At 39.1% G+C, this 20210-nt stretch overlaps 6 protein-coding genes across 12 annotated transcripts; 3 read left to right on the top strand and 3 right to left on the bottom strand.

Annotated features, from left to right (window-relative positions):
• Positions 1–121: 121 nt before the first annotated feature.
• Positions 122–2055, bottom strand: LOC123320268. Its single transcript, XM_044907535.1, has 5 exons — positions 1734–2055; positions 1416–1659; positions 1111–1362; positions 966–1057; positions 122–913 (listed from the first exon to the last, which is right to left on the bottom strand). The coding sequence occupies exons 1-5, from the start codon at positions 1872–1874 to the stop codon at positions 734–736; spliced, it is 909 nt and encodes a 302-aa protein (XP_044763470.1). The 5' UTR covers positions 1875–2055; the 3' UTR covers positions 122–733.
• Positions 2056–2436: 381 nt separating this feature from the next.
• Positions 2437–10806, top strand: LOC123320210 (serine/threonine-protein kinase SIK3-like). Of its 4 annotated transcripts, none has more exons than XM_044907431.1 (17): positions 2438–2648; positions 4074–4254; positions 4740–4894; positions 5072–5203; positions 5263–5386; positions 5440–5760; positions 5814–6154; positions 6210–6359; positions 6415–6610; positions 6668–6833; positions 6890–7011; positions 7151–7282; positions 7385–7546; positions 7600–7908; positions 8051–8398; positions 8458–8751; positions 8809–10806. In XM_044907431.1, the coding sequence occupies exons 1-17, from the start codon at positions 2523–2525 to the stop codon at positions 9327–9329; spliced, it is 3780 nt and encodes a 1259-aa protein (XP_044763366.1). In that variant the 5' UTR covers positions 2438–2522; the 3' UTR covers positions 9330–10806. The 4 variants fall into 4 exon arrangements, with proteins under 4 accessions (XP_044763368.1, XP_044763366.1, XP_044763367.1 ...); XM_044907432.1 differs by having other exon boundaries at positions 5440–5751; XM_044907435.1 differs by lacking the exon at positions 2438–2648 and adding an exon at positions 2813–2835.
• Positions 10807–11065: 259 nt separating this feature from the next.
• On the top strand, positions 11066–11736 carry LOC123320307 (translocon-associated protein subunit delta-like). The gene has a single exon (XM_044907601.1). It carries the CDS (start codon positions 11160–11162, stop codon positions 11664–11666), a length of 507 nt encoding a protein of 168 aa, XP_044763536.1. The 5' UTR covers positions 11066–11159; the 3' UTR covers positions 11667–11736.
• A 121-nt stretch (positions 11737–11857) lies between these two features.
• LOC123320250 (RILP-like protein homolog) lies at positions 11858–15655 on the bottom strand. 4 transcript variants are annotated; one of them, XM_044907508.1, is made up of 8 exons: positions 15216–15655; positions 14510–14773; positions 14262–14459; positions 14013–14188; positions 13838–13939; positions 13509–13601; positions 13337–13440; positions 11858–12852 (listed from the first exon to the last, which is right to left on the bottom strand). In XM_044907508.1, exons 1-8 carry the CDS (start codon positions 15531–15533, stop codon positions 12671–12673), a joined length of 1437 nt encoding a protein of 478 aa, XP_044763443.1. In that variant the 5' UTR covers positions 15534–15655; the 3' UTR covers positions 11858–12670. The 4 variants fall into 4 exon arrangements, with proteins under 4 accessions (XP_044763443.1, XP_044763444.1, XP_044763445.1 ...); XM_044907509.1 differs by lacking the exon at positions 13838–13939; XM_044907510.1 differs by lacking the exon at positions 13337–13440 and having other exon boundaries at positions 15216–15654.
• A 220-nt stretch (positions 15656–15875) lies between these two features.
• On the bottom strand, positions 15876–17144 carry LOC123320261 (zinc finger protein 711-like). Its single transcript, XM_044907526.1, has 2 exons — positions 17093–17144; positions 15876–17001 (listed from the first exon to the last, which is right to left on the bottom strand). The coding sequence occupies exons 1-2, from the start codon at positions 17137–17139 to the stop codon at positions 16011–16013; spliced, it is 1038 nt and encodes a 345-aa protein (XP_044763461.1). The 5' UTR covers positions 17140–17144; the 3' UTR covers positions 15876–16010.
• Positions 17145–17322: 178 nt separating this feature from the next.
• LOC123320258 (zinc finger protein 64-like) lies at positions 17323–20059 on the top strand. The gene is made up of 2 exons (XM_044907523.1): positions 17323–17477; positions 17576–20059. Exon 2 carries the CDS (start codon positions 18692–18694, stop codon positions 19856–19858), a length of 1167 nt encoding a protein of 388 aa, XP_044763458.1. The 5' UTR covers positions 17323–17477; positions 17576–18691; the 3' UTR covers positions 19859–20059.
• Positions 20060–20210: the final 151 nt, after the last annotated feature.

Raw genomic sequence — 20210 nt, forward strand, 5'->3', positions numbered from 1 at the left:
AATCTTACCCCGATCTTCAGAAGCACCTTCCCTCCAAGTTCACTGCGACCATGACCGTATCTTCACCTTGACTTTTCTGCATGGAAGAAAAAGGTAATTAATTCAAGTTGCATACAGAGCATCTATTAAAAAGTTTCTTTATTTTTAATCAGATTGAATTGCCAAAGTATAACATTCCTTATAAAAAAATATTCCGTACATAAAAACTAAATTATAAATTTGTACGATATCAATATAATAACAAGATAAACAATTCAAAAGTTATATATACAAAGAAAAGTAGTACTCTTTTATACTAAGGGAATATGGGAAATTTTATAAACTTAAACATATCAAAAATAAATTAAAAACCGTTTAGGATCAACAAGTATTAAATTCTTAGTACGGCCAAGTATCTCAAGACATGAAAAATGATTCATTTTTAAATTTTCAAATTATAATCAACAACTGGAAGAAAAGAATGGAATATCAGCGAAAACTACAACATAATTTCAATCGATTTCGAATGAGAACACGAAGACAGCCAATTGTCTACTAAAAAAGTTTTAAACCCATCATCAACAACCAAAGTTAATAAGAGAAATAACAGTTAATATATTTACAACTCGTCTCATTCGTTTCTTCTCACATAATCATATTTAAAACAATCGTTTAATCTTAAACTAGTAAGTAAAATATCGAAATATCGTAAATCCGTAGAAATTATTACAGAACCGAAATTTGATCAACAAATTCAAGACAACACTTGAGATTCACTGGTCGGAGGTTTGATCTTACTGATGTATCTTCTTCTTCTGGAAAAATCTAAAAGCACTCTACGTCTTGCGTTTATAAACCAATTTTCAACTTGGACGAGTGTCAGATTTGTCTCTTTCATCAGACATTGTTTCTCGTAATCCGTAGGATATGGGTGCTGAAAATGCAGCAATAATAACAGAGAAAGACTGATGATGAAATCATTTTACCTGTTGGTGGTGGAAAAGCCATTCTGTGAGATGATTTTTGGCTTTAGCTGGTAGATGAGGTCTTTTTTGCGAGGCTTTACCCCAAGGTATTTCTACAACATCAAAGATCACTCATTTGAAGTGTAAAGTATCAATTTCAACTTACTAGATTCTTTGTCTTTACAAAGAGTATTATGCTGCCTTAATAAAAAAAGACTTCTAAATTCTTGATTACAAAAATTACAGACAAACGGAGAACAGTGAGTAGTTTTCTTATGCTTAACCAATTCTCTAGTTGTCCTAAAAATATCCTGACAAATCGAACACACAAACGATGGCAAGGAAAATGATTCTTCAGCGTTACTAGGTTCAACCGCTGTTAGGTCTACTTCTTCTATATTTTGTTCTCTCACTTCCGCTGAAATATTAAGTATTCTTATTTGGAAACTTGACATTCAATACGGTATTTACCACATGGAATTTCTAAATCGAGAGAAATATTATTCTCGTTTTCACTCAAATTTTCTTCCTCCGATTTGTGTCTTGCGAATTTGGAAAGACTCAACAATTCACAACTGCTATCAGGAGACAAGGAGTCAAAGTACTGTTTGATCCTTTCCTCGATCATTAAACAATTATTTTTGAACTCGTATGCAGCCTTCAAAGAATCTGCACAATTCAGGCATATAAAACATTCTGGCAGAATATCTAGGGCCTACGAAATAAAATCAAAGTATGAATTTGTTGAGATACAAACTTTATTCTGCATAAGAATATCAATAGACTCACAAGCTCAGGCATACAAGTTGTGATCTGATCTCGGAACGGCATGAATCCAGAAATCGGTTCAACATAATTGATATCGAAAAATTTCTCCTTGAAAAGAAGCCTCAAACATAGTCTACAAACTTTCAGCTCTTCCTCATTCATAATTAAAATAAAATTAAGTCGTATCAGTATGAGATAAAGTCTTCGAATCCTGATTAATAATTTGTAGCAGGGTTGATTTTGAAAGAAATTATTTTAATATTTTTCCCCTTATTTTCTGATGGCCTATTTACGAACGAATAAAATGTCAAGTGTCACAGTCGTCAGCGAAATGACAAAAATGTCAAAATTACCGAATTAAAAACAAATGCTAAATTGGAAATTCTATGAATAAAAAAATGAGGGAAATTCAAATTTGTTTGAAGGAAACTTCAAGTTTTCCTTTCAAGGTATAACACAATAAATAGAAAAATGTCCCCCTTCTTTAGAACGAATTTACCGCACATAATTCTCATTACAATTGCTTCCATATGAAATTATATCAAAACCTATCGATAGAAATGTCCTGAAAAATGTCGGTACGATATATGGAAACACAAGGAAGATTATAGCATGTTTTTTTTCTGTTTTTCCTGAAGTTGAGCGCGAAATGGGGAGTGAGATTTAAAAAGTTTCAATTTTCTGACGTCACGATGACGTCAACGCGTTCAGCGCCACTATACTTATTTTCCGTGAACTAATTCAGTAGTCATTACTGGGTTTTTGCAATGTTATGAACTTAATAACAAATAAGTAAATAGTGAGACGAAAATGTCTTCGAAAACAGTTCCGAATGAGAAACTAGTTCGCGTAGGATATTACGAATTGGAAAAAACAATAGGAAAAGGGAACTTTGCTGTTGTAAAACTGGCAACTCACATAGTAACGAGAACCAAGGTAAATTTGTGATTTTTGATCAACAATTGAAATGTCAAAAGGGTATTTTCATTTGGATTGTTCGCCTTTTCCATTGATAACATCGGTATTTGGATGGTGTTTTCACGTGGTTCGCTCGATTTTCCATAAATCTCGATAAGTACTTTTTGTCCAAAGATACAGCATCAGATTCCAAAGTAATCTGTAGGTCAGTTTCTAGAGTGTCCTCAAAATTAATTAGGCAAAATAATTCGCTCAATGAAACTGAATTATTCCTCGATATTCTAGATTATTTTTTCATTCCTCAGCAAGGAAAACAATAATGAACTTTGTAGGTTAGGTGAACTTTTATTTGTTGAGATATTTGAAAATGTAATGACTATTTAATGTTTTTTTTTATTCAAATTATTATTCTGTCAGATATTTCAAGATTACTGTTCGTACAATTAAGATTCAGCAACGTTCTATCCTTGAGAATTATCATATCACCCTATAGTACCTATTTCAAGTACTCAATTTCCCTTTTTAAATAAAGATCTTTTGTTATTTACACTGGGTATTAACAGTTGGCAATTTACGTTGTACAGGCAAATTATTCCATTATTTTCTTGAGAACAGTTTTGAATTACATCATGAAAATCTTGGTGAGCTTGTAATGTTATCATTTTTGGCCTCTTGACCTTTCAAGATTCCATCTTTTTGTGACATGATATTTGAATGACAATTCATAGTTTTTATGCTTTCCTGCTTAAACTTTCGTAAATTGAAGCGATTTGCAAACGTTTATATTTTGCGACTTTGTAATATACTCTTGTTACTGAATAATCATCGCATGTTATGACATTTTTTTTTAATATGGGTCGACCAATATAATGCAATTTACAGTAATTTTTGTATTTGTTATCAGATATATCTCGTTTATTCTATTTTCTTAGAGTTGCGCCAATAAAATTCGAAGAAGCAATAAAAAAAAAAAATCAAAGCTATCGCACACCCGAGTATATTAACCATACAGTTTGAAATTGAAGATTTAACGAACAAGAATAACGATCAATCAGTCATTGATTCCCCTTCGATCTAAATAGATTTCCGATAGCGAAGAAATCAAAATATCTATCCTACTATCGGTAACTTTTAGACCCGAAAATAAACGGTTGACGATGGGAAAACCAAAGTGGATGTTTTCAGAATAAACAAGGCATCAAAGTAAACTTTTTGTTGCCTGTCAATTCATCCGAGGAAATATTTATTTAATTTTACAACAATCTCTTAGATCGATCGAGGCGGTGTATTTTATTGGTTCGAGCCATACATTGCTTACGTTTTATTTCCGTTGAAGAAATGTACGTACATTGAAGGAAAATAAAATCTAGACGAACTATTTCTCAAGTGAAATAAAACTTGGGACATTAAATCTACTGATACTGTTTTTTTTTTCATCTGCAGGTCGCAATAAAAATAATCGATAAGACTGCCCTAGATGAAGAAAATCTGACGAAAATATTCAGAGAAACAGCCATACTTAAAAGTTTAAGACATCCTCACATCACCAGACTTTACCAATTGATGGAAACCAGTCACACTATTTATATAGTAACAGAATATGCGCATAAAGGAGAAATATTTGGTAAGTATGCGGGTAATTTTTTTTCCAACAGTACTTTAAAAATTTTCTTCGAGCACCAACACATTTTTGTATGCCCCAACTTGTCTTGTGGATACAAACATAAGTAGACTGAGAACTTACCTTCAAAATTCGTCAAAAAATATTAAAAAGTTAGAATGAATCACCATCACTTTATAAAATTATGATAATAATAACCAGTAGTGTAGACTTACCTCAACGTTTCATAATTAAATGTATCACCAAAAAGGAACATCACATTCTTGAAATTATTATACTTTCCCGAGTTTTATGGATGAAATTTTTCCAATTTACGGTTTTATTGCATACTACCATCATTAAATAACGAATTTATGAGGCAAATACTTGAAGAAAATCGATTAATAAGCTAGAAAATTGATGGTATACCCGATTCTAACTAATTAATGTAAATTTCCCTGATGCCCAAAGCAAAAGTTCACGTTTCTTGTGTGGTTTCTCTCCTACAGATCATCTTGTTCAGAAAGGCAGGATGCCTGAGGAAGAGGCAAAAAGGATCTTCAGCCAGATCGTCTCTGCAGTCAGTTACTGTCATTCCCAGGGCGTAGTTCATAGGGATCTCAAGGCCGAAAATCTTCTATTGGATCATAACATGAACATCAAAGTGAGTTGACGTTATCGAACTGTCAACTTGACAGATTTGACGGCTGACAGATCTGTCAAGTTGACAGATTTGACAGATACCCTGCTTGGTGTCTTCGCGACCAGCCAGAATAGCCCTTAGGAGCTCTTTCGAAGCATCTTAAATGCTCGAATCTATTCTAAAGTGTCGTTCTTGCAGCTGGCCGACTTCGGCTTCAGCAACCAGTTCACCGAGGGCACGCTGCTCTCGACGTGGTGCGGATCGCCCCCCTACGCCGCCCCCGAACTGTTCCAGGGCCTGAAATACGACGGACCCAAGGTCGACATATGGGTAAGGGCGCGATTCTGAACTTTCTAGCCCTCCTGTTCTCAATCAGACCTTCGTTTCAGAGCCTCGGCGTCGTCCTCTACGTGCTGGTGTGCGGCTACGTCCCGTTCGACGCCCCCAACCTGCACATCTTGAGGAACGTGGTGATAGCGGGCAAGTTTCGCATACCCTACTTCATGTCCAGAGGTAAGGGAAAGATTCGGGGTCGATCGAAAGACTTAAAGAGTGTTTTAATTCAGATTGCGAAGACCTGATAAGGCACATGCTGGTGGTGGAGCCGGAGAAGAGACTGAGCATGGCGCAGATAGCCAGACATCGGTGGCTGGCCAACGTGCCGCCCGTGGACACGGGCCCCGACATCGAACTGAACCCCAACAAGACCGTCATCAATCACATGCTCCAACTGCCGAACCTCACGCAGGCGATGATACTGCAATCGCTGAAAAGTAAGACCTTCGATCACATCTACGCCATCTACAATCTGCTCCTGGACAAACTGCACCAAAGAACCATCAATTTCCAGTCCAAGATATCGCAGCAGAGGGCCTCCAGTAAGTGCAGTAAGTCCATATATCGATTCCGATTAAAAGCAGGGTTATGTTTCCCCCTCTAGTATCGACGGAGTCCGAGGAGGAGACGACGGAACAGAGCGTGGAATTCTTCAGGCCGATGAGGATAAACGAGAGGAGCGAATCGTTCAACGAGCAGCAGCTGGTGACGCACCTGGCCCAAGAACAGGCCGTCTACAACTCGTCGGAGCAGTCCGTCGACCAGACGTTCAACAACAGGAGGGAGAGCTTCAACGAGAACTGCCTGAGGCTGTCGAGGAACGACGAGGCCGAGGGTTACGACGGAGGTCTGACCCCCGACGACGGCGGTTCCCCGTTCGTATCGATGCCCACGATACCGGCCGTCTATCTGGTCGGGGACGGCGACGGACAACCCCTGGAGAAGGTAAATATTCCAAGAGGAAAGCTAGATTGATCGCTATTCGTTTTTATGTGTTCAGTACGGCGAAATGGACCTGGACAACTCCGAAGACACGATTTCTTTGACCGTCCCGTCCAATTCCTCCGGTTATGGAAGTTGTACTTACGGCGACAAGTATCTGACGGTTAGAAGACATACGGTAGGCCCTGGCGACCCCGCCCACGAACAGGTACTCGTTTAAACCATCCCTCCATCGCTTTTGTCGATTAACATCGCCTTTTCAGGTCTTGGAGTCCCACTATATAGCGACGGGTCCCTACGATCCCAGTCGCAACAAGCTCCTCCCCCACACCAACCTACCCCTGAACCTGCCGTTACTGGGACAGCAGAATCCCCACTATTTCGGCGGGAAGGATCCGCACCTGCTGAAACCTCCGACGGTGCTGAACGCGGCGGGCGGTTTCGGACGCAGGGCGTCAGGTATTAGACGTGGTTCCACGCCGGATTCGGCTTTTACAATTTTTTTATTCGATTCAGACGGCGGCGCCAACCTGCACATGTCGTGGGGCACGCCCGGGTCGCACGAGCAGCTGTCGATGATGTCCACCAGTTCCAGCGGCAACCCGAGCCTGAGCAGCGGCACTGGCGCCCAAGCTATGGAGCACAACCCCCAGTCGTTCGAGGAGATGGCGGCCGTGGCCAGGTAGGGTTACTTTTGAAGAGTTTATACCGTATTTTACGATGTTGAATTTGCGGTAGGTACATGCAAGGGAGGGGGAACACCAAAAGACACACCATGGCGAATCCGGAAGACGTCCAGGCGTCTTCCGGTGGTAGGACCAGAAGGACCGGTCTCCTGACCGTCATGGAGAGACCTCCAGGTAAGGTTTTACGATGGAAAGTTGATTCTGTCCAACACTTGCACCTCTACTTAATTTACACAGTTATTGCACTATTTTTCGTTTGTTGTAGTTTTTTTTCGTTTCGTTTCTTTTATTTGCATGTGTTTGTTGTGTGTAGTTATACCGCCTGAGTTAGTAATGGAGGTTGAGAATAGAATGAAGAGAAATCACGTACCCCCGATGCTTGCCCAAAGAAAACATTCCAGACACGCAGTGAAGCCCCATTTGCCCACCGTGCAAGAGTTGCAAGGTAGGTGTGTTGTGCTTCGTAGCCCCAACGTAGAAGCGTAGTAGTTGTATCCGAATGGCCCACTTGATAAGGTTGAAACTTACGTCCTTTTTTTTCGTCTAGGAAGAGAACAAAAATCGAGCGAGAGATTCAGCCCGGTCAGGAGGGGAAGCGAAGGATCGGCCAGCAACAGCAGGACCCTCAGTCCCTCCACCCCCCAGCAGGAATGCCAGAGGCTCCAGAGGGGTTTACAGGCGAGGGCCAGCCCTCCAAGATCCATCCCAGGTAAACGAAAACCCTACGAAAGTAACCCAACAGCCAAACGACGCCTCTTTCAGGTTCCCCCATACACCAGCAGATCATACCTGAACGTCACCAGATGCCCGAGGGCTCCTCCCCCCTCCAGCAGTACTACCCCGCCGACCCAGAGGTCCAGGGCGCCGCCGGCTTCGATCTGCCCGCCATCCAGCACAGGAGCTACGGGGGAAGTCCCCTGCACTCGGCCGCCCCCTTCAACTCCAGCCCCTCGGGATCGATGGCCGGACAGCCCCCCGGTCTGTACGGGATGTACGCGGGCAACACGTCCCCCATCTACGGGGCGTACGGTCAGCCGGGCATCCCCAATAACGTGACCTCCATCACTCAAGGTATAACCTTCTATCTAAGACGTCAAACCTGGTGACAGGTTGTCAAATCTGACGACAGGTGACAGATTGTCAAAAGTGACAAGTTGTCAAATGTGACACCTCTATGGTGTTTCCATAGAAACGATACACTCTTCATTTTCAGGCATAAGCGGCTTGAACACCTCGGGCTCCATAATGCAAGGTACCCCGTCGGCCAACCTACAGTTGGACATCAGGGGCGTCCAGTATCAGGCAGACGATCAGTCCAAGATCGACCCCTCCCTGTACCCCTCCAACCTGCCGAATTTTCCCAACTTCCTCCATCAGACCCACATGCATCACATACTGAACCTGCACAACCACAGGAGCCTGACGAATTCCCCCATCTCCAACCCTGGCAGTCCCGGACTGGACATGATACAGGAGGAGCTGCCGCATCTGACGGTGGCCAGCGTGAAGGGCGACGGGATGCTGGGCGGTCATCCGCAGATCAGCGTCACTGACGTTTTAGGTTAGTTTTTAGATTGACGTAAGGTTTCGGGAGGTTCAATGACGTGAACGTCATTTCAGGCAGTGAAGTCACCCTGGTGGCTGGTTCCGACACGAGCGAGGACTCCATGGATTCGCTGGAAAACCAGAAGGTCTCCAAGATACCGTCGTTCGTCATCTCGGAGCCCTCGGAGAACCTACCCTCGATCACGAGGGGCATAGGTCGGAAGATGAGCCAGGAGAACGACGTCCAAAAGGTTCAGGCCCATCCAGAGGCCACGGAACAGCAACAAGAAGATTTTTTTCTGAGGAGAAACTCCGATAAAAGTTCCTTATACTCCGACGATTCCCTATCCAACGACAGTCTGAGCATAGGTTAGCAAGTCCGAAACGTTGAAATTCCCCTATAGATGAACCGGTCCTTGATTTCAGGCAATCAAAGTCCCAGTTCCAGTTCCAACACCCAGAGCAGCCACTTCTACGACTCGGACATCCGGTACAGGCCCCTGGACAGTTCCACCCACACCCAGATGCAGATAAACCACGAGCTGGCCAACTCGGGCACCGGGAACTTTCAGATTTTCCAAGATTTCCACCAGAACCAATCCTGCTCCACCAGCCACAACTTGCCCACAGCTCGGGGAAACCTGCACAAGAACTCTGGTTCCTTCGAGTTCGAACTGTCCGAGGTGTGTTCCAAGCTCCAGTCCACCGATATCCTGGAGATGGTGAAGAGGACCCTGGACGACCGGATCCCCCCCAAGAACTGCGTCAGTTCGGAGATGGTCTGCGACAGGCTGTCTCTGGAGTACGAGGGGGGCATTCAGATCGAGCTGAAGATCATCGACAAGGAGAAAGATTCCAAGAATCTGAAGGTCAGGAGGATATCGGGGGATCATCTGGTGTACAATCAGCTCTGCCAGCAGTTAATTTCTTGCATGACCGTCTCCTAGCATCCGGTGGACGGAGTAGGTTTCTGTTCGAATTGACGGAGGTAGCTGTGACGCTTGATACATTCCTTTTACACTATTTCGACTATATAGAAAGTCTGGGCTAATAACAGGCTGAACTGCGAATACTTTTCAGCTGCAAAGAATACGGTACATCACATTGGTTCAAAATTCGGTTTTTCGCGGTTAATGATCCTGTCGTGTACTTTGCGTTTGGATAGTTTTGAATTTATTTGCACCACTGCTAGTGATGATTAAATCTAGTCAATTCGCATAAATCCATAAGGGAAAGGATTTAAATGAACGAATTTGTAAAAAAAACGCTCATATCACTCAAAAAAAGATTATTAACTTGTACTATTGTACTTTGTGGCTGAAACGGTAGATGTAATGTAAATCCTTCGAAATATAACTAGTTGAAACCAGTAGGAAGCTTGATGAATTTTGAAAAATTGGTAGTTTTCCAGATATTTCCAAACCGTAACATTCCTTAGCTTAGTGGTAATTCTATAAAGTGCAATTATTATCGTTTCTTTACTGCGGTTTATGATTACACTATGATAATATTCAAATAAATCCAATGCCTTATGATCTTATGCACTTTAAAGTACGTAGACGAGTTTTTTGTAAATCTGAAAATTTTGTAAATAAATTTTAAAATAACTTGTATATAGCATAATTTTCGCACAAACTGTAAATAACGAAACTCTTTAGTTATTTTGGCCATATTTTTTGAATGTTAGCTTTAGGACTTACCAATTATAATTTCCGATTCATAGTCTGAGTTAGTGTGTCTGATTCCTATTTTTCACAATAATCGTTTCAAGCAACTCGGTGACGTCAGGATATCACTGATACCTGAAAAGAAAAAACACTCATCTCATCATTCCAATTCTATACAATTGAGATTTCAGACCAGCATCAAATTTCATCTTTTTTTATATTCCATAATCGATTATCGATTTATTAAACTACCCTAAGTTTTACCGTATTTAGTCGTAGCTAATTAAATCAATATTTTGTGATTTTTGTGTGAACAATATTATTATCCTATATTGTCTAGGCAGAAATAATCTGAATGTATTTGTATATTTTTATAAATATTGTATATACTTTGAACTGCTACATTCCCAATAGGAAAGTTGATTAGATTCGGCTCCTTATTTTATACAGGAAAAAATTGTTAATCTATGGTTTTTCTGAAGGCAATTAAAACGACAAAACAATTTCATTGAAACTTTCGATATTTTGTATCAAGTCTTGGATGTAGCTGACTATCAATATTTCTAGTTTTAGAAATGACTCCGATATTGACTATCATGATTATTTGGTAGATTTCTTACCATTATTTCCATTTTGTTGGTTTTGATGTGATTTAAATCAACTTCTGGCACATCCACGAATTCTAAAAGGTTGTAAGCCAACATTCTAGTATTTTTTGTCAATTGAAAACTGTGATGTCAATAAACAAATGACTGGACTGTGTCGTATTATTCAAATATTTTCATTACACACACATTTATTTTATATACTTGCAGAGATAAATATTCGGAAAAATAAAGTGAAATATTTATTTACACAATCATAAAATTTCAAATTAAAGTGATAAGCATAGATTACAGTAATCTGTGTTGGGGACATAGAAAAAAAATATATCAGTGTCGCCAACCACAGATTATTATACTCTGTGCTCTCGAAAGTTAGGACTACCACCACAGAATTGTCGTAGATCTAAAAGTAGCATGCAGACCACAAAAATGCGTAAAATTTCAAAAATCAATAATTCGCCGCCAAACTCGAAGATTCCATGCAATCTCAAAATAAATCCTCGAAATGTTGCTTTTAATTCCGTTATTGTCATCGTTTTTATTCGAAATCGCGGCCGGTTCACCTTGTAAAGACGTCGAAGTTTCTACGAAGTCGTACACGACAGAAGACGCAACAGTTCTTTCGCAGATCGCGTACATAAGCGAATTCGTTGTGAAATGCAATCCGTCCTCGTCGAGCCCTGGAAATTTATACGCTTTATTCAAGGAGAATATAATACCTGTCGCGAACGTCGCACCCAACAAATACCAGCTCAGTTGGACCGAAGATCTGAAGACTGCCCAGGTTGGAGAAATTGTTGTTAAGGTATTCGACGAAGATGGTTACGCTGCCCTGAAAAAAGCTTTGAGAAATGGCGATAATATTCAAGAGGTAATGCAGTTTACCACCGTGGCAATTTCCCACCCAGGTGCATACAAGGGACCCTGCATAAGTTGTGAATTTTTAGCTGCACTGTTCTCTTTGTCAATCGCATATTACGCTGTTCATTTGAGAGTTAAGTTTGTTTCTTAAATGTTTGTATTTCTTTCAATAAACCCAAAAGATTCTCAATATCCATCGATTCTTTTTTCATCTTCGAAGATATTGATGAAGCCATTTATATGGATAATGTTCGATAAGATTCATTGAAATTGCAAGGACAATATTTTGCCAACAAAATCAACAATTGAACCTTTTTCATGTTTATGAATGAAAAAACATCCTCAAACTACAAATATCTTTATAATTTTGGCACAAATACATAAATTCAACTATAATAATTGTGCACCATGAACTTAAACAATCTTAGCTTTGTTAAATGTTTCTATTGAATGAAAAATTGATATAAAATTCAAGATAAATGCAACTTAACATAGCTGCATCTTTGATGATGTAAGTCAATATGTGAAATGATCATGAATACAATTTAAAAGCCTCTTTGTTCGAATTAATGAAGAGAATTGCTAAGCTAAGGCGCCAGATCATTTGAGGTCTATTAAGCATTCTCGTCTCTCAAGAAATGAATTTTTTGGTCACATTGTAAAATATTCAAACAGAAAAACCAGAGAGAAGATGCTTCATACACTTCAAAACTACTTATTACATAGTGATTATGTCATATTGTTCGATTTATCGGAAGATCATGCTAAAAAGAAGTCTGTTCAAGCAGAGTTTCAACAACCAGAGTTTTGACTTCTGATCCTTTACATCCTCGTCATTATTACCATTTCTGGACCCACCCTGTATACTTACTGCTCCCTTAGATTCAAATAAATCACTCTGTGTGTGTGTTTACACGTTTATCTATAGTCTTTTTTCTATCCAATACGATATTTTCTTGATAATGTTTATAGAATATATAAAATTGAAACAAATTTTTCGATACAATCAAATATAAATATAACTTTAAAAAAATAAAAATCAATAAATACATCACTGGTTGTTTTTTAAAGCATCAGAAATGTTCTCCCAAGTATCGATTAAAAAAAAAAAAATCACAGAACGAAAACGAAATAGACATTTCCTGGAATTTGAATTCAACTGAACCAAACGTCGCCCGTCAGATCTATGTAGAACAGTGTACTGTTAGCGGCGTTCGGTCCATTAGAGGGGTACTGGGTCATTAGTAGTTGAGAGAGACACCTTCGAGAGAGGTGACATGCTACGTCTTGGAAAACTTCCACTGCTGCCGCCCCCTTCGGCAAATAACTTCCGAAAACTGAAAACCAAACAAACTGCATGTTGTCCACAAAGCTACCAAATATCAATATTAATCCTCATGTACAATTCAACGCAGGCAACAAATTTGTTATAAAATATGTAGGTATGGATTAAATTATCTCCTCCTAGTGGATTAAATTAGATGATATTCGACCTAAATATGTAAATTCGAATTCAAGATAAACCTCTACTTGTTACACCACTAAAACATATCGAACCAGAATAAATTTCGACTACTTCCAAAGTTACTGCAGGAAAATATACACCCCTCGTTCAACATGCAAATTTAAAACCAATATTCACCATGATATTAATCGAATTTGAATTTAAAATAACCAAGACTCATATACTGTTAAATCGAGAGGGCGTGGTGTCTCTTCGTCACGCCCACTCAATACGGAGACCTCCTACCAAGTGTTACAACCCGATGAAAAGATCGAAATGCATTCCAACCAACCCGCAGCCAATTTTTTTTCAAATACCTGTCAATTTATCGAGATAATTTTGCCTAACTCGATTGAGGCTGTCAAAGCTTCTTCCCAAAAAACATTTTTTTCTCTTTCCCCGCCTTCTAAACGAACAGAACCTGAATTTTTCGAAAATTAATCAAGACATGTATTATTTCTGGCTAAACTCGATCAAGTTCCCACTTACAATTTCCTTATTCCGGATTCGGACTTCTTCCAGGGCGCATCGTCGGGTTCAAGGGGTATGGGGCCTTGAACCGGCGCGTCGTCTTCTATTGGTCTGAAAAAAAGAGGTGTTCACCAGTCGAATTTATCGTAGATGCAAAAACTAATCAACTGTTAAAAAAAATGATTAAAGTTAGGTTTGAAGAAGCAAATAGTCAGATGATACTCCTAAAAATGAACGAGGCACATTGGGAGAACGATTTAAAACGTCACAAGCACATTCATAGAGCTGTTAGTTGTATGACCGAACGTAAAAGTTAGTTCATTATGTTGCCATACCAAATAACTTACGGACTAGGTACGTATGCTGAAATACTAGGTTTGGACATTTGAAATGTACTGAGTAAACTATCACAGGCATTTTCAATACTATTTACAATTTTCTTCATACCTCTGAAACGAAAATAAGAGAATAACTGAAACTTAAAAAACCAAAGAAAAAAAAACAGATATGACCGCCACTTACGACTCAGGCTTTGGTTTCGGCCTATAAGTGTCCAATTCATCCTCAAGATCACTGACTCGAGCTTTCAAATCATTCCTTTCGTTAAGAATGTCCTTGAGCTCCTCGGTAGTGAACCTGGGCCTGTTTGGATCGTCTAAATCGTAAATGGCAACGTTTGAAGGCAGAGGAAGATCCATCTGGAAATAATCCGATTAATTATTCAACCTTTCGAAACAGAGTTGAACAAAAACGAGAATGAAATTTCCTAACTTTGCTCAAATCTTCGTTTTCCTTCTCCGCCAATCCCAAACGTTGCTTCAACCCATTGATGCTGCGTTGCTGATCCTGTATCTGGACCAGAAAATCTGCTCTTTCCTCACAGAGATTCCTGACTTGAGTCTGTAAATTCTTATGTTTACGTTTGGCATCCCTCGTGGATGCTTGTATCCTTTCGTAGTTGGATCTCATCTGAAACAGATTAAATACAGGAACTTGTAGTCGGATATCGATCCGCTTACGTTCTCAATCTCGTTGATCTTTTCCTGTATCTGTCTATCTTTGGAACGTATCTCATCTCTCTGCTTCTCTATCGTGTCTTTCATCTGTTGTAAAATCTCGCCATTGGCGGGATTTTCAGACGTTTCGATTTCGTTTTCCTTGTCATTGGGGGTGGTGCTGTTCTGCACCCGCAGCAGACGTCTGTTTTCCTCTTGAAGCTTTGCGATAGCATTGTACAAGTCGTTGCTATCCTTGCGCCACTGTTCCTCGATAGATTCCAAGTCCTGAAAATTAGAAATGTCAGAGAGAAGAAATAATTTGTTTTTAATAGTACCATACATTATGTGTTAAGAGCTAAATGAGGGAATTATACTGCTAATTACCTTGGAAACTACAAATATTTGAGACACTGTTACGACAAAGCATTGATCTAATGATAAACTAATATCTTCTAATTACAGTTTCGTAATTCTTCTCGATAAAAAAACATCCATAAAAATTTGTTGACACAATATTATGAAATCATACGTTAGGAATCGAAAGCTAACAATCTGAAGGCGCGAAACTGAGAAAACTAATTTATATAAACAGGAGAAAGACTGGTTTAAGTGACTGTAGGACATAGATATTAATCACTCGTCTTTCGACCATGGCGAAGAGATAATATGCAAATAACAGTTTCTGTTATTGTAATAACACATTCCTGAATCCGTAATTTCCACATACCCGTTCGAATTTTGCCCTGTATTCCGCCTTCTCTATCTTGTCGTTCTCCAACAGCGAAACCTTCGTCTGCAACTCCAAAAGTTGAGCGTTTTCCGTCTCGTTTCGGGTGGCCAGTTGTTCTAGGAGCTCCAGGGCTGTTATAACCCTCGGCATCAACCCCGTGACGGCGGTAGCCCCGTACAGATCGATAATTTTTTCACATTCCTTCCCGATGTCGGATGCAATGTCATAAACGTCCACCACCGATATGTTATCACTGAAGGAATCTCTCGTATCATCCATATTATCGCGGTAAGTCGAGTACTTTAGTCGAGGCATCAATTCTTTCGCGTCTGAGGTGCCGAATCTGGCCAGAAAACAAGATGTTAATTTGAAACCCGCTCTATTGATCGATCTCTTAATCGGTTTTCTGGTGACAAACAAGGTTCGACATTTGACAGCTAAGGTATTTTGCGCGCTGGAACTACTAAGCACAGAAGACTATACTAATGTGAAACAAATGAACTAATTCTCATGAATTAGAGCAATAAGAATGGTGGATGCGCTTATACACCAAAAAAGTTCCAATTTAACAATATTCAATAATTTAAGCACCGAGATTTAATTTTTTTTTATTGTATTTAAATATTCATCATAGCTTGAACAGTTAATGAGAGATCGTTGACCATAAGAAAGTTTTATTGGGAAACGAACTTCATATTTCAGATATTTCTATTCATAGTCGATGTTTGTCCTCTTGAGGGCTCATTACTCAGCAGCATACCAACATTTCTTAAACCTTTATTTTTGCGATAATCATGTTTGTTTCTTATCTCTCAAATGAATGGAATTGATGTGTTTCTTCAAGTTACATTTTTGGCCCGCCACATAATCACACATGTCACATTTATGCTTCCGTGTTCTCAAATGGACATTCTCTATGTGTTTCTTCAAGACACTTTTTCTGACTGCAGCAAAATCACAGAGGTGGCACTTATGGTCCCTGACGTTCAAGTGGACAGAATTAACGTGATTTTCAAGACCACTTTTCTGACTAGCAGCATAATCACATAATTTACACTTGTGTTTTTTTATATTCAAATGGACAGTATTCACATGTAGTTCGAGGCTTCTCTTGTAGCCTGTCGCATGATCACACAAATCACATTTATATTTCCTATCGTCGGAATGAACAACGTTTATATGCTCCCTAAGGTTAGACTTTCGGCTCGATCCGTAATCACACAAGTTGCACTTGTGTTTCAAGTTCAAATGAACGGACTGCATATGAAATTCAAGACATTTTTTATAACCAGCGGCGTAATCGCACAAGTCGCACCTGTATTTCTTAATGTTCAAATGGACCACCTTCGTGTGTTCTTCAAGGTTTCCTTTCTGATTCGAAGCATAATCACAGAAGTGACACTTGTATTTTTTTAAGTTCAAATGAGTCTCTTCGTGATTTTGAAGGTGACTTTTGTGATTCGTGGCATAATCACATGACAAACAAGTGTATTTCCATATGTTGAAGTGATTAGAGCTGATGTGTTCTTCTAAAGCGGTTTTCTTATCTGCGGTGTAATCGCATTTGTCACATTTATGTTGCTTCTGGTCTGTAGATATATCATATCTAAGGTACATTTCCTGTGTAACATCAAATGATTCATTCAGAATTGATTTTATGGGCGAGCCTTTAAGGTCAATTTCTTCATTCTTGACCTGGAATTCTTTCTTATCATGAACACTATCATCATCTGCCGATTGTTCCAAAAAGTCTACAGACTCTATTTTCACCTCATGATCAGCACTAAAACAGACTTCATTTTAAAAACTTGCAAGGAAATCGTTGTCTAGACAAAAACAAGACGTAAATTTTCAAGAAACATAACGATGCTCACTCATGACTAGGGTAATCTTCTGTTTTTATTTTAGAACAAATATCCATGACTTTCTAACAATCAATTTTGATTGTTGCTGTTAATTAGATTCAAAAATTATCAATAAAACTCAGCAAAACACAATCAGAAAGGATCAAATGTCAAAAAGATGATATTCTGTGATGAAAAATGCAAGCGAAGTAAAATCTGTGGTTGTAGTTCAAAACAATAATAGACAAACAATCTCAATCAGCTGTGGCACCCATGTGATTATGTCATTTCCATTTAAAAAGATGGAAATGCTATCCACCTTCTTGCTTCGAGTTTCCTTATAGCCAGTAGAAAATTGTTCCAGTATGGGAAATTCTGAAGCTGAAAATTTTTGTTGCACCTGACTTATATCAAGGTGAGTACTGGCGAATCTGCTTGAGCCTGGGTTAAAAGCATAACTCTAAAAACGATTCCATCCAGCTCAGATTTATTCTTGCAATTGTTTTCTTTCAGATGATCTACAAACTTGCCAATGTTCCTAAACTCAAGGATGGTTTGCCTTTTTTACAGAGAACGTCTTCAGAACATGATGCAAATTTTACGTAGAAGATGTATTTACTCTCCTGAGTCTGCTAGAGTCATAACGGACCAAGATATACAAAGGACAAAGAGTTCTAATCTTAAGCCCCTTGTAAGAGGAATTTGTCATAACCTTGAGCAAGTTGTGCAAATTTCAGAGGCATGAAGACAGTATCTGCATTCATCTTGAGGGTTAATCTATAACCTCGATTGATTGTACACAGTATGCACCCTGTGTAATTCAGTACCTGATTTTTTTTGACGAGATATTTTTGGAACGTTCGCCTTAGATGTGATGCCTCAGTTTAAGTCATCTTTTTGCCCTTGTGATTTCCTATCGTCAATAAAATATTTTTGATGAAAAGATTCCATATTTTATAGTCATAGAATATTTCCAGAACCAAAGATTTTTGCCAAGAACTAGACAAATGAGTGTCTATGAGCGTCATAGACTAATGGGATAATTATTCTGTGGCTTGTCTATGAATATCATAGAGTAATAGGATTATTGTTCTGTGGCTTGTAGATGGTGTGAATTCTGTGGTCGAATTAGTGACCGAAAGTTAGGTTAGGATTTGACATTTTTGACCAAACAATAAACAAACATCGTTAAATAATGGACAGTAATTACTGTAATAGGACTAGTATAAACAAAGAAATGAATGATTCAGTCGATCAGTATGTTACTCATTTCAAAGCTCAATTGATGATTATCAATAGAATTATTTTAGTGCACAGTACTTGAAAAATGAGCCTACCTACGTGGAGAAGACAGAATATGAAGACATCAACCAACAACTCAACGACGAGGAAGAATTTCAGAGTAACACCGAATATCAGGTTAAAGAAGAAGACTGTGACTCAAGTTCATCATCCGAAGAATTAGATACAAATTCACCAGCTACTATAACGGAAGGAATCCATAATAAATTCGAACCAATTGAAAATCAATCTGCCGAATCTGTTCATTTGGAACAATTTCAATGTAAATTTTGCAATAACACTTTCAAACGAAAACACAATCTCAATCGGCACATAAATACTGTACATATGAAATTGAAAAAGTTCAAATGCAACTTGTGCAATTATGCGGTAAATAATAAAGCTCGCCTTAAATATCATATAGATTCCATTCATCTGGATCAGAAAAGGCACAAATGCGACTTATGCGAGTATTCAACAAATCATAAAAGTAGTTTCAAGAAACATACAGACTCTCATCTGCATCCTGAAAAGAATAAATGTCCGTTTTGTGAACATGTTGCCAAGAATTTAAAGGGCCTGCTCAATCATATGGATTCTGATCATGTGAACATGGACAAATGTCCGGACTGCGATTACACCGCAAAATTGAAGAGCGATCTGAAGAAACACATAGATTTGATCCACTTGAATTTGAAGCAATTCAAGTGTGATTTTTGCAACCACACTTCAAGGTTCAAGTACAAGCTTCAATTACACATCAATTCGGTTCACCTGAACAAGAGAAAGCACAAGTGCGAATTATGCGATTATGCCACAAACGCCAGAGCCGATTTTCAATCTCACATAGACGATGTTCATCTGAACGTGAAGAGGTACAAATGTAACTTGTGCGAATTCGCCACCCACAGGAAACCAGGTCTCAAGGTGCATATAGATACCGTTCACTTGAACCAAAAGAACCACATATGTCAATGGTGCGATTATGCAGCGACTGTGAAGAAGAATCTCGAGAGACATGTCGAATCCGTTCATCTGAACTTGAAAAAGAACAAATGTCATTTATGCGACTACACCTCGGCCAGTAAGAGTCATCTGGGCCATCACATAAATTCCGTACATTTAAAATTGAAACCTCAACTCCACGAATGTCACCTCTGCGACTACGCAGTTTATAAACTGAGCGTCCTGAAGAAACACATCAAAACTGTTCATTTGAAACAGCACGAGTGTAACTTTTGCGACTTTGTCACCGACGATAAAGACCTACTGAACGATCACAAGGATTCAGTTCATTCGGACAAGAAGCATTCTTGTCACTTGTGCGATTACACCACCTTCAACAGATTGCTCCTCAAGCAGCACGTTGACGGTCCCCATTTGGGTCTGAAGCGACACAAGTGCGACCTGTGCGATTTTGCCACGAGTAGTACCACAACTTTGAAACGTCATACGAAATCTGTCCACCTGCAAGACATGCCAAATCCATCTGGTTCGTCCAAAGCTGGAGTGTAGCTTTTGAGATTAGGTTATGGTCAAGAGACCTACCCTCCAGCAACACTTGGATTCCTTTCATATAAAGATGAAGGAACGCAAAAGTGTAAATTGTTTTGAGTACAGAACTACCTAAGAGGATCTGCTCCTGCGGATGCTGATGAAGACGGATGTTGAGAAGGCTGCTATTTACAGATACAATATATGAATACATTGTGAAGAATTATTAAATGTCGTATATTCAATAAATGTAAGTGATGTTTAAAAAGTTAATTTTTGTTGTTCATCAATCTTAACCGTTTTGTGATACTCCTGAGGGACAAATTGTAGATTATCAGGGTCATATACGGATTTCTTGTTGGCTTATACGATC

Source organism: Coccinella septempunctata, chromosome 9 (genome assembly GCF_907165205.1).
Source record: "Coccinella septempunctata chromosome 9, icCocSept1.1, whole genome shotgun sequence".
Classification (NCBI taxonomy): Eukaryota; Metazoa; Arthropoda; class Insecta; order Coleoptera; family Coccinellidae; genus Coccinella; species Coccinella septempunctata.

Excerpts from the sequence above, each read along its gene's own strand:
- LOC123320268 (XM_044907535.1), bottom strand. The coding sequence starts at position 1,874 with ATGAATGAGGAAGAGCTGAAAGTTTGTAGACTATGTTTGAGGCTTCTT. Across the intron at positions 1,363-1,415 it reads CGATTTAGAAATTCCATGTG|CGGAAGTGAGAGAACAAAAT; the intron begins GTAAATACCGTA and ends TTAATATTTCAG. Across the intron at positions 1,058-1,110 it reads TTGTAAAGACAAAGAATCTA|AAATACCTTGGGGTAAAGCC; the intron begins GTAAGTTGAAAT and ends TTGATGTTGTAG.
- LOC123320210 (XM_044907431.1), top strand. The coding sequence starts at position 2,523 with ATGTCTTCGAAAACAGTTCCGAATGAGAAACTAGTTCGCGTAGGATAT. Across the intron at positions 5,204-5,262 it reads GACCCAAGGTCGACATATGG|AGCCTCGGCGTCGTCCTCTA; the intron begins GTAAGGGCGCGA and ends CCTTCGTTTCAG. Across the intron at positions 5,761-5,813 it reads GAGGGCCTCCAGTAAGTGCA|TATCGACGGAGTCCGAGGAG; the intron begins GTAAGTCCATAT and ends TTCCCCCTCTAG.
- LOC123320307 (XM_044907601.1), top strand. The coding sequence starts at position 11,160 with ATGTTGCTTTTAATTCCGTTATTGTCATCGTTTTTATTCGAAATCGCG.
- LOC123320250 (XM_044907508.1), bottom strand. The coding sequence starts at position 15,533 with ATGCCTCGACTAAAGTACTCGACTTACCGCGATAATATGGATGATACG. Across the intron at positions 14,189-14,261 it reads AAAACGAAGATTTGAGCAAA|ATGGATCTTCCTCTGCCTTC; the intron begins GTTAGGAAATTT and ends GATTATTTCCAG. Across the intron at positions 13,441-13,508 it reads GAATCCGGAATAAGGAAATT|GTTCTGTTCGTTTAGAAGGC; the intron begins GTAAGTGGGAAC and ends CGAAAAATTCAG.
- LOC123320261 (XM_044907526.1), bottom strand. The coding sequence starts at position 17,139 with ATGGATATTTGTTCTAAAATAAAAACAGAAGATTACCCTAGTCATGA. Across the intron at positions 17,002-17,092 it reads GAAGATTACCCTAGTCATGA|TGCTGATCATGAGGTGAAAA; the intron begins GTGAGCATCGTT and ends AGTCTGTTTTAG.
- LOC123320258 (XM_044907523.1), top strand. The coding sequence starts at position 18,692 with ATGAAATTGAAAAAGTTCAAATGCAACTTGTGCAATTATGCGGTAAAT.